Below are 18,117 nucleotides of genomic sequence, written 5' to 3' on the forward strand. Positions count from 1 at the left end.
CAATTTAAAAACCATGTGATCCTCTTTTTTTTTTTTTGAACAACTAAAAACCAGGTGATCCATTGTATAATAACTTTTTAAAATTTGAGAACCAAATCTAATAGTAATTTAATCAGTGTGTCCAGAACCGTCCATGCTCACATGCCAAAGTGTTAAAACAAAATCGGGCTAATACATATCGGGTTAAGATTATCAGCAAAGTTAGTTTAATGAATTGCCGTTCAAAAAATATAACGGGTGCAACTGGATTACAAGGTTTTGGAATGAAATTGTTTGGAATGGCTTATTCCTACAGATTTTAATTTTTTTTTACCATTTGAATGGAACAAAAAATAAACTCATTCTAATGATTCCTTATGGAATGTCTTGAAAAAAATGGAATGTTTATAAAACATTCATGATTAAAAAAGCTATAACTTTTTTTATTTCATTCATCTAAGTTCCATTTTTTTTAATTCCATTCATCGATGATATTCCTTAAATTGGTAACTAGTTACAGTCAACCTCTCGCGTCACCGTCGAAATAACTTAGTGTTTTTTCTTGCGATTCCTACATTTTCTTAACTACATTTTCTTAAAGTTCTTCTCTTCGTGTTTATGGCTTAGGATGATGAATGAGATCTCGAATTCTCGAATTGGTCGATTGATTCTCTCCATGGAATAGAAATCAAGCGAGGAAAGAATTGGCGTTGAAGTTGGTGGGTGCGTTGTTAGTGAGCCTGTTTCCCGGTAGGTTCCGGAGATTGCCGTTTAGTTCCGGCGACGTCTTGGTCAGTGAAGACGGTAAAGTGCTTCCAACACGTGTCGCTCCGTTCTTGTGCGGTGAACACGTTGACTTGGCATGTCACCATTTTTTCCTCTGTTTTTTTGGGTTTTAAGTGGGTCATTGTTTGGGCCTCTGAACTTATATATATATGACGTATGTGCTTGTTTGTTTTTAAATGGTCTTGTCTTGGGCTTGTATGTTCCTATATTCTCTGTTTAATATAATTATAGTTGGCAAAAAAAAAAAATTGCCGTTCAAAAAAAAGAGTATCAGCAAAGTTATTCTAAACACAAAACTTATTTTAATGTGTATTCTGTAATCGTCATAAAATCCACGAATAAGAAGAATCGAACACACCGTTGCTCTAAAACATATTTTAATTAGGATAATGTAGCCACGAAAGAGAATGCAAGTACACAGAATCACAGAGAGTCCCGTCAATCGAAGCATATAAAAATTCCGAGATCCGTTTCTGTTCGAGATGAGGTCATCACTCATCATAACACGTGTTTGGTTCACAAACTTTTTATCAATGTTCAAGATAGATCTATCCATTGAAAGTTTTCATTGACGCGGCCTACAATACCGTAAATGCACACAACACGTTACACACTTCCAATGCCCAAAACTCTTTTGTCAGTTTTAGGATATATTTTGTCATTTTCTTCTACCCTATATAATTTGTAAAAAAGGTTTAAACAAGCCTTAAAAATTACTAGAAGAAAACAGATTGGTGACTGTGGTAGGTAGAGGTTATTCCACACGCAGTTATAAACTAGTGTTACGTCTCTCGTATACGAGGATTTTCTGACTGCTCATGTATTGAAGTGTAAGCGCGAACAAAAAACATAGAGATATTATCACTTGTTTATATGATCTCGAAGTATCTCAAACCTATAGAATGACTCAAACTAATTTTTTTTTAAAAAGGTGTATTCCACGGATAGATTTTCTTTTCGGATACGCAAATGGACTGTAAGTATGAGTTCATATCTATATAGATGTTCAGGAACAATGTGACTTAGTTTAGAACAATAAGTGTATCAAACTTAAAATGTATTAGCCTCTCATCTTCGCTCTTGTACCACATGACCACACTGTTCCAGACAACATTATAGTTCTTTTACTTTGTAAAATGAACCGGTTTATTATTTTTTTTTCCTTTTGTTCAACTTTAGTTCTGATGTTGATGAAAACCTCCCGAGGAGTCGGCACTCTAAGTTGGTAAAGGGGATAAACCTTGCTGCTATGAAACCGTAAAGCTTCAAAGACAAGGGATGTGGAGTGAATGGTCGCACGAAGGATGCGGAAGGCCTTCGATATTCCAACTCAATGCTCTAGGATATGATGCACATAGACGACAATGAGGATGATTCCCTGGATATGACGCACCAGGACGAATCGGTTTGATCCCTTGGATATGACGCACCAAGACGGATCGAAAAGATCAATGGATATTACACACCATTGAAAGAAAAGTGAGAATCACTCTCAAGGTTCCAAAAATAATCACTCAAAGCTTATCTTATTTCAATAGAGATTACAACTTATTTATAGGAAACTAATCTTGTTGAGAAAACTAGATAATTAATACATAGGAAATCACAAAATAGTGCATGGAGGAGAGAGAATGTTCTTGGAACAAGCAATCCTTGCATGCAGGAGAGAGAAGCTTTCCATGCAATTTAGTTCGTGATTTTCGTCACTTTCCTTGGACAGCAAAGAAACCACTTGATTTTGATTCTTCTTGGGCTTGTAACTTCATAAAAATGGGTTGGACATGTTACCTAACATCATGGGTTGATTTTTGATTATTTTCCATGTTCAAAACTTCATAAATCAGCCCAAGATCACATCAGATGTCTTTTAGATCGTTATAACTAATTTCAATATAATTTTTGTAGTTAATTTCTTGAGAAAGATTGCAATCAAATTTTAGTTGCAAAACCACATAAAATTAACAATGGTTTTCCCATATACATGCATGTGATGTTATATTAATAACAAATTTTGTGGGTTTGTTATTATTGGTGAGAGAATTTTTTATCAGCGGTACGATAGAGTTTATTCTTGACGCATCAATACATAGCTTACAAAACTAATCATGTAAGAAAGTTTTGTTTAATTGCAATAATGTGTGTGGATACATATGAAAATTTTAATACACATGAAGAGCTCCATTTAAGAGCACTGTGTGACCTAGGCACTTTACTCAAATTCGCAAATTAGAACCGAAATAGACCCAAAAATATATAATCTAAAACAAAAATTTACAAGTACTTGGTTGGGTTTAAAATTTCTCTACCCAGAAAACTAGAACCGAAAAACAATCCAAATAGACTGGACCCGATAAAAACTAATTCATCCCCGATAGCTCCACCTCAATTCTTTCATTCGCCAATGATATCAACACCAACCTGTCTCTGATACCACTTTGTTGAAATAACAACTACACAATGGCATGATAGTTTGACCTAAAACCAGATTCAAAGGCACAAAATCGTTGACACACTCTCTACCAAATTCGCCAACGTAGGTTAGAAAATATAAGTTTGTAAAATTATGGAATCAGAAGAAGAACGAGGAAAGAACATAGAAGATATGCACAAAAAAATATTTTCCCAGAGTTCACCTAGAATGGCTACATCTCTGGGGTCTGACAAAGAAGTAATCCACTATAATCTTAAGAACAAGACATATATAACCTCTCTCTCTATCTCTCAAGCCTAAAATTCGGCTTATTTGGTGTGAAAACACACACGAGTTCCTTTTATATAGAAGGAGTCTATTACATTAACCTAGTTGGATTAAGGCATTAGCTCATTTCCATAAACCCATTAGGAATATTTCCAAAATACTTGCAACTTCCATAACTCCATAAAAGTAATATTTTCAGGATCATATAAGCTTCCATAATACCATGAAAGTGACATTTCATTTTGCTAATATGGCGTCCTTGTCTTGGTTTAAGTTATGCGATCTTGTTTGATTTCCATCACCAAATCCTGACGAAGTCTCTGACGGATTCCTTGACACAGTCTCTGACGGATTCCTTGACACAGTCTCTGACGTAGTCCTCGATTAATCTCAACATATTCTAACAATGATGACATCATACACGATCCACTACTTAGGTTAAGCAAACTCATGCTTCCCCCGACGACACCATGCTCTCGGCCATCCCAAGTAAATTTACAGCTTCCTTATACTTCTTGACAGGAACCAACTTTGTTACAATATGACCAAGATTCCTTGAAGTACATAATGTCTTCACACTTGCATCACCTTGAGCGATATCCCTAATGAAGTGTACCTTTCTACTGATGTGCTTAGTCTTCTCATGATCCACATTATTCTTTGTTAGACACAATATCCTTTAAGATATATGTCCATTGAGAGTCACACGATATCTTCACCGTGTCTTGCTTAAATTCAAGCTCTTCTGCTAAGCCCCTTAACAACATTCTTTCTATGACAACTTCAACCAGCGTCATACACTCTGCTTTAGTTGTTGACAGAGTCACTACAAACTGTAGTCTTGATGTCCAGCTGATTGTATTACCACCAGCCATGAAAACATAATCCGAGATCAACAATATTTTGTCCAAAAACCAGGAGCAAAAGATATGAATCACAAAATTCTTTCAACCTTAAACACTTCATTCTTCTATGAAGCATAGTCTATGATCTTGTGTTCCCATGAGTATCTCAATACCCATAATCGCAGTCCAATGAACCATCCCAAGCTTACTCATAAACATGTTAACAACCCCAATACATTTGCCATATCACACCTCATACATGGAATATCCTATATTCTTGTCTCTGCTTCATCATCATCTACGGCATACCATCCAAAGTGTACACCAACAGGTGTTGACACACTCCTCCTTTGAAGTAGAGACACGTGATCTTCCTTTAAATTAAGCTGAAATCCTTTTTTCCTTCATGTAAAACTCTTCTTCAAATACTCCATGAAAAACATTGGTTTACACCCAATTGCTCAAAGTCAAGGTTTACTGTAACTGACAGCAGAAACCTTGTAGACATGTTTCATGATGGGTGAAAACACATTTTGATAATCAATACCCTCTCTGAGAGTTTTTTTTTTTGCAACTAATCAAGCCTTGAATCTAGGCTTCTCGACACCAGGTATACCAGACTTCAGTTTAAACATCCATTTGCAGTCTATCCGACCTTTTCACAAGTTTTTCAGGTTTGGTTTTTATCTAGTGAAGTCATCTCTTTACCACATGCTTCATCCTATTGAACGTTTCCTTGGCTGCTCATCTCTTAATGGTAGTCTTGAGGTTCTTAAGCAGATACATCATCAGCTATATATAGCGCAAAACTCTGATATATCCTCGAACTCAGAGTACCGTACATGTGGCACTATTATTCTTCATACTCTGTCCATTCTTATCTGATTTTCTTCAAGACTTTCAACTTGTTCAACATTTGCGTCAACAGCTATATCAGCTTTCATGTCAACAGTTATGCCTAAAGTCTCAACTTATGGTCCTGACGTAGTGTAATCATCGATAATATATATATATATATATATATATATATATATATATATATATGTGTGTGTGTGTGGATACACTTCTTATAACCACCCTCCTAAACCAAGTACCACATAAACCAGTTATTCTTCAACCTTCGAGCGAAACCTGACACCCATCTTGCACCGCCGTTTGTACCAACATAACAAGCCGCTTAACTCCACATTTGTTAAGAAGATTTTCGACACAAAGACCACATAGCACCATTCACATGTTCACCTTGAGGGTACCTTACACACCAGACTTGAAGTTACATTTAGAGATCCATCACATAAAACAACATGTCCATACCTGAGAGCTTCACAAGTATCATGCTTCCCGAAACTCTCACAGAACTCCAAAACTCTAACCGTCCTCCAAAACTCCAAACTCCAAAACTCTAACCGTCCTTCTTCATACTCATGTGCAAAAGACGTCTATGTCATAATACTGTCTCATCCATAGATGGTTTATTTCTGCTAGTGTTATTTATTTCACATGATACAGTTTTCTCGATCTAATAGGTACAATGACCCAGAAAAGGTTTCCTGGAGAACTTGTTTTCCATGCTTGTAAAACCTGGTCTTTCCATGTCCACCACTATACTTAAAGCCTAATACACCCAAGGTTCCAGTAGATATCAAGTTCTTTCTTAGTTCTGGAATATACTTGACATTTGTTAGTGTTTTGACCAAACCTCCATAATCTTTGTTGATTATACCAATCCTTTGCTCTCCTACCGCGCAATCATTACCAAGAAGTACTTGTCGCGAAGTCAGCTCTTGAAACATGTGAAAATAACCTCTCCTACACATCATGTTGTAAGAACATCCAGAATTAATCACCCGCTTATCATGATGTCACTCATATGTTTCCAATAGTGCATCACCCTCTGAATCATGATCTATCAAAATCGCTGCTTCAGCTTCTTCTCCATATTTCTTCTTTCTAACATAATAGTCATTCCTGGTGTGCCCCTGCTTCTTGCAGAACCAGCAGGTAATTCTAAACCATGAGCTTGATCTAGAACCGACCTTATCATTCCTCACAAGATTTTTTTTCCCAGACTTGCCTCTAGCATAATATCATTCACCATCATGTGAAAACCTAGAGGCTCTTGATCTTTAGACTTGGTAGAACTCATCACCTCTTCCAACGACAAAGTATCCTTGCCGTACTTAAGCGTTTCTTTGAGAGAGTCCAACTATCAAGATAGAGAATTCAACAACAAAATTGCTTGCACCTCCTCTGACACAGCTACATTCATGCTTGACAGGTAAGTCACAATCTTCAAGAAGTCATCGATATTCTCATCCATACTCAGAGTATCAACCATCTTGAAAATATAGAATTTGCAAATCAATTATATCCGGTAGAGTCCTGGAAAAAATATAACCTCTCCAGTGTAGACCATGAAGAAGCCGCTGAAGTACACAACTCGATCTTCTTTAAGACATGATCTCACACTGAGAATGATAATATTCAATGCCTTCGATGATCTTTCAAGCCTTTCAGCTTCCTCTTTCACCAACCGCTCCCTGTAATCTTTGTCTTCATTCTTCTGAATCCCTGAGACAACAGGTGACATAGACTCTTCTGATACATCCTTTAAATCAAGGACATACATATGTGCTAGCAACCTCTTCTTCCACAATGAGAAGTCTCCCTTCCCATCAAACCGCTCCTTTTCAATTATTGCATTCGCCATTGAGATCAACACCAACCTAGCTTTGATACCACTTTGTTGAAATAACAACCACATAATGGCAAGATAATTTGACCTAAAACCAGAATCAAACACACAAACTCGCTGACACACTCTCTGACAAACTCGCCGACGTAAGTTATAAAGTATAAGTTTGTAGAATTATGAAGATCAGAAGAAGAACACGGAAAGAACATAAAAGATAGACACACGCATTTGTTTACCCAGAGTTGACCTAGAATAACTTCGTCTCTAAGGCCTATAATCTTAAGAACATAGACATATAACCGGTCTCTCTCTCAAGCCTATAAGTCGGCTTGCTTGGTGTGAAAACACATACAAGAATAGAACACACGAGTAAAAACACACACAAGAATATAACACATTTTGCTTAGGCATTATTTGACAAGTGATTTGCTATTTGTCATCCCCACAATGATTTTGAAAGAAAAATGATTACATGACATACTAACTATAATGACATTGTTTGAAACTAATTGTGGCATTTACATTTATATTTAATGTTAATTTATATATAAATTTCTTACAATAAATAAATAAATCATTGATATCATTAATATAACAATAAATAATACAAAAGTAGTAGAAATATAATAATATCTTACAATTTTTGAAACATTTAACTATATTTTTATAATTATGTAATTTTTATTACTAAAACGATTCTTCCTAAGTTTATGAATTTAAAAAAAAATTCTAATTTCAATGCTATTAGTTTGTTTTTAATATTTACAAATTTTAAAATTATTATTTCTTTTACGTTTTGATAGTCATATACCTAACAAAGTTTTCTCTTAATTTTATAGAAATTGATTTAATTTATTTTAACCAGAAGAAATAGATTAAAAATATTTCTAAGGTTATAATTTTAAATGTATACATATATATATTTTAATATAAATTTAAATAAAAATATTTATTTTATTTTACTTTTTACATATAATTATATTAAAATTTAATTTAAATATTGGAAGCAAATAATAAAATATAAAAGTTAATAAATCAAACATAATTTAACGTTTAATTTTTTTTATTTCTTGACATGGTGGTACAGTAGAACACCTAGTACGCTAGAAAACATATGAAGAAGAAGGATTCAATGATCAGAAAATTAAACGAAATAACAATAATTTATAGCGTAGTGTTTTTCATATAGATTATAATGAATAGATATAGAAAGTAAAGCGGGGTCCGCACCAATGCCATTACGATGACATCATCGCATCAAGACAAGCAAACTTGAGTACTCATTACGTTTCCTCGCTTCTTCTTCTTCTTCCTCTATATAAACCCTTCTTCTTACTGTTATCTAACTTAATCTAATCTCACCTTACCAAAGAAAAACTAAAACATTGTTTCTTATTACACAACCTAAAAGTTCTTGTCATTCTTGGAATGTCAGAAGAATTCGACGAATTTGATATCATTTTCTCCGACAGTTTCTTCCGGACTCGCCGGCGTGACGACATGAACGAGAAAGAAAACCGGCCCGTTGGTTTCCGAGAAAACTCCAAAAACAAACCGAGACGGAGCAAAACGGCGCCGTTACCTTCACCAGCGGCATTCTCGACTTCGCTACCGGTGAATATACCGGGTAATGTGGTGCAAAGGTACACGGATGATGAGGAATATTCCGATGACGGAGGAAGGATCATGGTTCCGCCGCATCTGATAGTTGGACGGAGGATGGAAGGTTGTCAAATGGCGTTTTCCGTTTGTACAGGTAACGGAAGGACTCTCAAAGGACGGGATCTGAGCCGGGTTCGTAATTCGGTTCTCAGGTTAACCGGTTTTTTGGAAGCCTAAATTGGTTAATCGGATTTATCAAATTTTCGCCTCCTTTTAGCGGAAGAAATCAGCGGTCTTGTATGATTGTTAGTTTATTGAAAGTCAAAAGGAAAACGTCAAAAAGAACATTTATTTCCTTGTTTATTTATTTAATTTCTTAATTTGATTGTTCTCAAATTTAATAAAGAAAGCAAAAGAAAATGTTAGGATGATTTAACATTTCTTTGCAAAGATTGAAATCCAGTGTTCACCAGCTATAATTTTACGCTGATGAAATTGGATTGGTTGTGTAATATAAATGTACTATGAAAATCTCTGCAGAAGTTGGAATATAGTTTTACTGTATACAAAAAATCGATGTTTAATTTTCTTACTGAAAAAAGCATAGGGAGATTAATAATTAAGTTCTTGGCATTATCAAAATTTTCAGTAGACATCCTTTTGCAATACGAGGGTCTCGTGGATATATATATAGATGAACATGACTATAAGCCGACGGCACATGCATCCAGCCATGTTCTTTATCCACACACTTTTTTCTGACTTATTCACAACAGATATTTGCACCCAAATTCTTTTTTACTGACTACATTGTTTCATGTACAAGATTATTATATTTGAACTTTTAAGCTTATTTTTCACAATGGTTTTTAAGATAGAACCAAAAAACTTAAGTAGATTGCTTAGATATAAACTCCGAAATTTTAGATTTATAATCAATTAAATCCATAAAGTTCAGACATGGTTAGATAGAACATAGAAATGACCTACAGAGGAACGACTCATCTGACCACAACTTGGTCTAAGAAAATGTGTAGCCGACAAAAAAATGAATAATACTAATTAAATCATTATAACCTTTGCAGTGACGCTTATAAACATTTTCGATCATCCTCAACTCACTTTTACATTTTCTTCTAAAATAGAATAATTTTATTAGTGATATGAATTTTATTTCATTCTATGGTTTTATAATAGAGTTCTTCTAATTTTAAGAGTGGAAGATGTTTTTAGTAAAATGAAATGTAGAAATGAGTGGAAGATGTTTTTAGTAAGTGTTATTATAACTATTTTGTTTCAAATTTTGGTTAATTTCAAACCATATAGCAATAACCGTCTGAGAATGCAAATAATCTTATTTATTTAGTTATTTAAAAAATATTTACTGTAAAATATGATTAAATTTCACAAAAAAAATTATTGTTTACAAAACAATTGTATGCCCTATTCTATATTGTTATTATAGAATATAAGACCTACAATTTTGACTGATATTTTAGGGCTTATATTTTATAAATTTTGAAGTTTTTTTTATTTTTATTGTTGTTAATGTCTTAAAATAAATTAAATAGATAGTAGGGTCTATCTCAATCACATAATAAATCTCAAACATTCCTTTTATATTATTTTAATAAAATGAATAGAAAGATGATAATAATAAACCAACTAAACAGTAAATAATTTTTGGATTAGGTCTGTTTGTAGAAATACACCTTCACAAAAAGTTAGTAGAGCAAAAAGATTGAAGAAAAGTTGAATCTAAAAATTTTGGAATTTATTTTCAAGTTATTTATTACTAGAAGAAGTTTGTGCTTCAACCACAAAATTTATCTTAATTAAGTATGTTTTTATCTTACTTGAAAGTAAATTTATATATTATGCGGTTTTGTATCAATATCTTATTAATTTCAGTTAAATTGAGTTTAGTGATTTAAAGGGAAATCCGCTAAATTCATTAATTTTTATTTTTTGTTGATCTTGATTTGATGAACCGTGAAAAAATGAATGGATTATCATATATTTTATTTTTATAAAAGTTTCCTATATATTTTTTAAGTTTTAGTATTTCTATATTATGTATTGTTGGGTTATAATATGATTTTTCAAAATTATAATTTTTTATTTGGTTTACATTGTATTTTTGTTTTACTAACTATTTAAAAATTATATATTCATGATTCTTATTAATTATTTGTTATCGGTTTTTTCATCAAAAATTTTCTGTTTTACGAAGTTTAAGTTTGTTGGCCAAATGAAGAAAAACTTTCACTTGAAATTTCACTTTATATTATTTTTTTGTTAGCCTGAATTAAAAAAAAAATCTGAAAAGCTATTTTCTTAAATAGATTTTTCTTATTTTTATTCTTACGAAACTTTTATATTTATTCTTCAAATTTATGTATTACTAGATCATATTATCTATTTTAACTAAGTTATTAATCACTAACTAAATTTTCAACAAACTTATCATTAAAGTTTTATTGTACTATGTGTTACATTTTTCCTCCAAGCTGATTTTTGTTTTAAAAAATAAATTATATATTAGTATTTGGTTATTACTTTCCAAGATTTTTTGTTACTTTTTTGAGCTTGAGTTTCGTAACCAAAAGTTAAAACATAAATCTGTCATATTCATTTTTTCATTGGTTTGGGTTAGTAAAATGTGAAAAAAGAGAGAATATCATAAGTATTTTTCTCTTTTCATTCTTATAACCTTTTTTATTTCAAAAGTGTATATTTTAGATTAGATTATGTGTTGTTCAATAAAAATTTTAGATTGATGTCAATTTTTTTTTGGATAGAAAATAAACTATTGATTAATGATTCATGGGTTATTAAGTTTGTTATGCATAAATTTGGTTTGAAAATTAAGAGGATGATAAATATGGATTAATTAATAATTTGTATAAACTTATGTTTAGATGTTAAAATTTTAGTTAGACAACTTCTCTTGATGAGGTGGCATCATGAGAAGAGAAAGAACAAAATTATTTATATAGAATATAGTTTTGATATGCGTTTGATTTTAATTTTCATAACAATTTAATTTTATATGTTATTCAATATCTCAATTTTTAGTTTTGTATTGGACTTTAAATATCTCGGAACGACATTGAACATAACGCTATTATTCATTTAGTGAAATAAAATATGTTAGACATTGTTCCAACAAAATTGGATATAGACATAACGCAGACAACACAAATTATTAAACTATTGAAAAAACAATTTGAAGACCCCGGTTCTAATAAATCCTTTTTCATTTGAAGAATATATATTATAATGTGAGCAACCACAAAGGTTCAAAGATACAAAGAGAAAAGGACCAACAGAAATCATACAGGAAACCACAAGTGGTATAATTCATTGAAAGAGAGATCTTTAAGCCAATAAGAGAAGCTTGATGCAATAGTAATTTTCATATATCCTCTCTAGTCACACTTTTAGCGATGATATGAGCTCTTAAGTTAGAAGATCTAGGAGCATGCTCGAGTCTCCATGAGGAAGCTTTTGACAAAAAAAATTAAGATGAGCTTGGAATAGAATTTGAAGGAGGGCCAATCAGGAGGTCTAATAGATCATAAAAGGTATTTCTTTGATAATACTAGAAATTTGTATTTTGTCTTAGTTCTTATTTAGAGAACAACTATAAACTTATTTAAGGTTTTGAAAAAAATACTTTGTTTAGTAAAAAAAAAAAACTTTTAAACTCGATATTTCCACAAAATGAACATGTAACGTTTTCTAAAGAAGAAGAACAGTAGTGTGAAGTGACAGAGCTAAATAACATTTGGTTAAACATTATAATAAACGTGTCTAAGAGAAAAAGCTTTAAGTTCATTTGTTTTGTTTTTTGTGTGCAAATGTTAAATTAATTTAATTTTGTTACAATAAAAGAAAATTGAATGTGGAATTAACTAAAGACACACGTAGAATAGGAACAAAAAGTAGCAAATGATAAAAACATTCACTTTTAACCAAAAAATAAAAATAACGCTACAATATACAACTTTTTTTGGAATACATACAATGTATAACTTCTTAGTTGGATTTACTGATGGATTATAAAGTTACCGATATTTTTTTCAATAAACTAAACTGTGTACTAAAAGGATACAAAACGATGATTAAGCTTTGTCATTTTATTTTCCAAAAAAAAAAAAGCTTTGTGATTTCATATTTTGATTAACGTAAACTGGACACTGCTCAAAAGGACAGAAGAGGTCAATGAATTCTCGCTATGTAATTTAATAAACAACTACCTACGCAATTGCGCGGAATGAAACTCATATATAAAAATATTTTTTATCTATTATTATTTATATGTTTATTTAAGTATTATATATATATATAATTAAATTTGAGTAAGTACATAAATCAAAACAATACTTCCTTTTTATTTACGATATTTTTTGGTAAATAGATCAATACAATTATTTTATTTATTTAATATAGTATATAACTAAGTTTCAATGATATGGACGATATATACATCGTATATTTGAATATAAATATTTATTACTGAGAATTCATACTCATATGATAAACACAAAATTTCTAATTTGCGATTTTTTCAATGAAAATTTCAAAATTCAAATATTAAGGTTTCAATACTTTTTCAATACAAATTTTATAAATTTAACATATTTCTGTATTTTATATGTTATATAGTTTAATTTTAAACTATATTAATATATAATATGAATTTCTGTTATATGAAATTTTATATTCATACGATTTATGATCATTTGTATCTTGTTATTACAAAAAAAAAAAATCATTGATCACAAAATTTTAGTATGAAACATTTAACGTTTTTACTTTTTAGTCATTTTAGTCATTTTAAAAATTCAAAATATAACATATAAGAAAAAATTAATTTTTTATTATATGGTTAATGCGATTGTTTAATATATTTTAATAACATAAATTTAACACAAAAACTAAGATACAAATTTTTTTATCAAATATTTATTATTCATAATCACTAATGTCATATATACGTTATTTGTATTATGTAATTTCGTAGCTTTTATTTAAGGAAAGTTTGAGAATATTCTTTGTATACTATTTATTAATTTGATAGCTAGTTTAATTAAAAATATAATATAAATTAATATGAATGAACCTATTTTTCTAATAAGTCTGAATTTTATTCTCATGGTGACACGTGACTACAAAACAATATTGTAATGTTTCTCGGTTAATATATAAGGGATTTAAAAAAAATTAATAAACAGTTATTATTTATATTGGGTATATATTGCATTATAATGAAATATAATGAAATAGCAAAATACAATAATGTGAAACAATACGTAGGGCACAAGAAACGGAGACTGATTTGTCTGGACACGCAGACACCTGGCTTCCTTTTCCAGTTAAAGACTTCAAAAGTATGATTCCATGTCATTTATAATTGATACTATTATATCCTTTTATTTTATTTTTATTTTTATCATTTATTATTGGCCTCTACCATAGTTCATTTGAAATTAAAGTAGTGTTTTTCATTTTTTGTATTAACAAAGCATTATGTAAACCTTTTTGTGTTCGTGTGTGTCGTCGATATCTTGATTCATTCAACAAGAAATTTTGAGGAAAATGATATGTTCTAGTAATTTAATGAAATACTGAAAAAAGAGAGAAATATTTCACTTTGACTCGAACGTTTGGGCTATGGATGGGACCGCAAGCATCCAGTCTTATGTGCGGATATCCTTTTCGGAAAATGAAAATTTATCAACTAAATTATTTCCAGCAATTATTATGTACTACCTGTCCTTATTTTATCTAAAATATATCACAAATTAAATCTGTTTTCTAAAATAAATCTTTCATAGAAGTTAATTATATTGGTAAAATCCCAAACTAATTAATAGACATCTTTCAAAAGTCTTGAACCAATGAATACTACACTCATGAAAATAAAAAAGGTACTCTTTCCATTCCTAACAAAATAAGTTTGTACTTATTTTTTCTCGTAAATATTTTTTTTTAAAGTTGTTAAAACCCTATACAATGTTTAGACAAAAATATTGAAAATCCTGAGAGAGAAACGTATAGTCTGTCTAATGAGAATACAATAAAACATATTTGATTATTTTTTTTATTCCAAAAAAAATAAAACATATTTGATCACATGATTAACAAACCAAGTATGCACTCAATGCCATTATGATGACATCATCACATCAAGACACAATCAAACTTGAGTAATCACTACCTCTCGTCTCTTCTTCTTTCTTCTATATAAACCCTTCTTCTCTCTTTTCTTCTTCTTAATTACTGTTCTCTAATCTAATCTCATCCCAGCTTTCCAAACAAAACTGAAAACATTGTTTCTTATTACACAACCTAAAAGTTCTTGTCATTCTTGGAATGTCAGAAGAATTCGACGAATTTGATATCATTTTCTCCGACAGTTTCTTCCGGACTCGCCGGCGTGACGACATGAACGAGAAAGAAAACCGGCCCGTTGGTTTCCGAGAAAACTCCAAAAACAAACCGAGACGGAGCAAAACGGCGCCGTTACCTTCACCAGCGGCATTCTCGACTTCGCTACCGGTGAATATACCGGGTAATGTGGTGCAAAGGTACACGGATGATGAGGAATATTCCGATGACGGAGGAAGGATCATGGTTCCGCCGCATCTGATAGTTGGACGGAGGATGGAAGGTTGTCAAATGGCGTTTTCCGTTTGTACAGGTAACGGAAGGACTCTCAAAGGACGGGATCTGAGCCGGGTTCGTAATTCGGTTCTCAGATTAACCGGGTTTTTGGAAACTTAAATTCGTTAACCGGATTTGATCAAATTTTCGCGTCTTGTTGGTTTAACTACTTTATTGAAAGTCAAAAGGAAAATGTCAAAAAGAACATTTATTTCCTTGTTTATTTATTTAAATTCTTAATTTGATTGTTGTAATAGGAAAAAAGAATAGAAAAAACAATTTCCAGAATTTTTTTGGGATCAGTTTCAGGTTACTTATGATTTAACTTGTTCGTTGCAAAGTTTGAAACCCAGTGTTCATCAACTATTCGTTTAGGCTGATGTAATTGGATTGGATTTCTAATAAATAAATGTATAAAGGTATTGATCTCTGCAAAATATGTATGTATTATATTTGTTACAATGAAGATTAGTACAAAAGACGAATAGAACCGGCTGTTCGGTCCTAATTGATTGAGAGAGAGAGCTCACATTTCTTGGCGGTGACATCAACGCGAACAAATGCATTATTTTTATCGTATTATAACAGCCAAGTGCATTATTTTGTTTCTAAACGTAAACGCATTAATGTTTTTTTTCTGAACTAACATTAATGCGTTTTTGTATTTTATTTAACAGTTTCCAATAACGTTAAAAGGTTTTAGCATTTGTTTTGGAAGAAAATAACAAGACAAACTAAAGTACTAAATACACGTGTTTGTAAGCAAAATGTGATGGTCAAAGTTTTTTTTTTAAGTATAAGATGATCGAAGTTTAACATAAATAAGATGACATTAGGCATGGACATTCGGGGTCCCAATCGGATTTCGGTTTTATCCATTCAGGTTTTGGTTTTTTGGGCTTATCAAAATCAGTCCCATTTGGGTTATATAAAAGTTCGGTTCGGAACCGGTTCGGGTTCTATCGGGTTCGGGTCGGGGTTAGTAATCTTCAAAGAACCGGTATAACCCTTTGTACTTTCGGGTTTGGATCCCAATCGGTTCTTCGGTTTAAAAATACCTAATTTGTACCTATTTTGTAACTAAAACATAAATGAAATCGGTTCTTCGGATTTAAAATACATGATTTTTACATATTTTAACAGTCAAACATAAGTAAAATCGATTCAAAAATAAGAAAAAACATCAAACGTCATCATTCAAAATCAAGCGAAAGATAAACATAGTTAGTGATAGAAAGAAAACCACATAAATGAAATCATAAAACAAAAACTAAGTTCTCATGAAATGTTCATGAAAAACATTATTCAATGAAAAGAAAACCAAAATCTAAAAACTTCAGGCTTCAACCGCCACATTCCACCACCAACCTTCATGTATAGATAATTATTTTACAAGTTCAATAATATCTTAAAGTATTTTGGATACATATTAAGAATTAAGATCATACTTGGTAAAAGTTATTTTTGTGATTTTAAATGTTTCGGATTCTATCGGATATCCATTTAGGTCCGAGTTCGGTTCGGATAATATCCATAACCCAAAATACCAAAAAATAAGAGCCATTCGGTATTTATACCGGATTCAGATCGGTTCGTATTTATTTTTATCGGATCGGATTTAGTTCGAATTTTCGGGTTCAGTTTATTTGCCCAGCCATAGATGACATGGTCAAGTAAGTTACCTAGTTATATACTTTTTTTTTTTGAACACAAACCTAGTTATATACTTATTCTACTTATATTAGACTAATTCTCTTACATTTTTAGATAAAACCGGTACGGAGATCCGATAGTAAAATAAAGACTTGACAGTACGAAAAGTAAAAGAGAATAATACCGAATATTCTTTTTCTTAGCCCAAATATAAAATGTGATGGAAATAAATTAGGGCAAAACTCCAAAATATCACATTTCTAAGTTTATATCACAAAAATAGCACTCAAAAACTAAAATGACCAAAATAGCACCTTTCTAAGTTAATCCTTTGAAAATTTTAATTTTTTTTTATTTTTCAAAATTTGAAATCTTATCCCCAAAACCTCATTTCTCAACTCTAAACCCTAAACCCTAAACTCTAAACCCTAAACTCTAAACCATAAACCCTAAACTCTAAAATCTAAACCCTAAACCCTAAACTCTAAACCCTAAACCCTAAAATCTAAACCCTAAACCCTAAAATCTAAACCCTAAACCCTAAACTCTAAACCCTAAATCCTAAACCCTAAATCCTAAACCCCACCCTTTAACTCTAAACCCTAAGTTTGTAACTTTTGATAAAACATTAAGTGCTATTTTTGTGACTTTTGACCTTGAGTGCTAGTTTGAGAACATAAACTTGATTTAGTGTTATTTTTGTTTTTTTCTCAATAAATTATTCAAACGGTATTATTTATTAAAAGCATATGGAGATTAATGATGTGGCATAATAAAAAAAAATCAGTAGCCATCCGTTTGGAATTTGAGGGTCTCGTGGATGTACTTGACATGATTATAACCCGACGGCACATGCATCTAGCCAAGTTCTTATCCATTACTTTTCTTTTTACTGACTACATTCTTTAATGTACAACATTATTATATTTTAACTTTCAAGCTTGTTTTTCACATTTAGGTTGCGATTTATATAAACATGTTTTATACTTTAACAGACTATAAAATTCAAATCTAACATCCGCGTGTCTTAGATTAGGCAACTTTTTCTGACGGTCAATTTTTTTCCCTACCACCCGTGCCTGTTTGGTACTAGTTTTTTATAAACCCAACAAAGAAATAATAGGTCACACTCTAAATCTAATTGCATAAAATTCCTCTCGTCTGTCAATAATCAAAGAAGAAAAAAC

The 18,117-nt window shown here is 31.3% G+C and overlaps 2 protein-coding genes across 2 annotated transcripts; both read left to right on the plus strand.

Moving 5' to 3' along the window:
* Nucleotides 1–8,371: 8,371 nt before the first annotated feature.
* Nucleotides 8,372–8,950, plus strand: LOC106304714. The gene has a single exon (XM_013741110.1). The coding sequence runs from the start codon at nucleotides 8,432–8,434 to the stop codon at nucleotides 8,840–8,842; it is 411 nt and encodes a 136-aa protein (XP_013596564.1). The 5' UTR covers nucleotides 8,372–8,431; the 3' UTR covers nucleotides 8,843–8,950.
* Nucleotides 8,951–14,943: 5,993 nt separating this feature from the next.
* On the plus strand, nucleotides 14,944–15,477 carry LOC106304697. The gene has a single exon (XM_013741094.1). The coding sequence runs from the start codon at nucleotides 14,987–14,989 to the stop codon at nucleotides 15,395–15,397; it is 411 nt and encodes a 136-aa protein (XP_013596548.1). The 5' UTR covers nucleotides 14,944–14,986; the 3' UTR covers nucleotides 15,398–15,477.
* Nucleotides 15,478–18,117: the final 2,640 nt, after the last annotated feature.

Source organism: Brassica oleracea, chromosome C7 (genome assembly GCF_000695525.1).
Source record: "Brassica oleracea var. oleracea cultivar TO1000 chromosome C7, BOL, whole genome shotgun sequence".
Classification (NCBI taxonomy): Eukaryota; Viridiplantae; Streptophyta; class Magnoliopsida; order Brassicales; family Brassicaceae; genus Brassica; species Brassica oleracea.

Bases quoted from the DNA above. Each gene is read 5' to 3' on its own strand.
- LOC106304697 (XM_013741094.1), top strand. From the start codon at position 14,987: ATGTCAGAAGAATTCGACGAATTTGATATCATTTTCTCCGACAGTTTC.
- LOC106304714 (XM_013741110.1), top strand. From the start codon at position 8,432: ATGTCAGAAGAATTCGACGAATTTGATATCATTTTCTCCGACAGTTTC.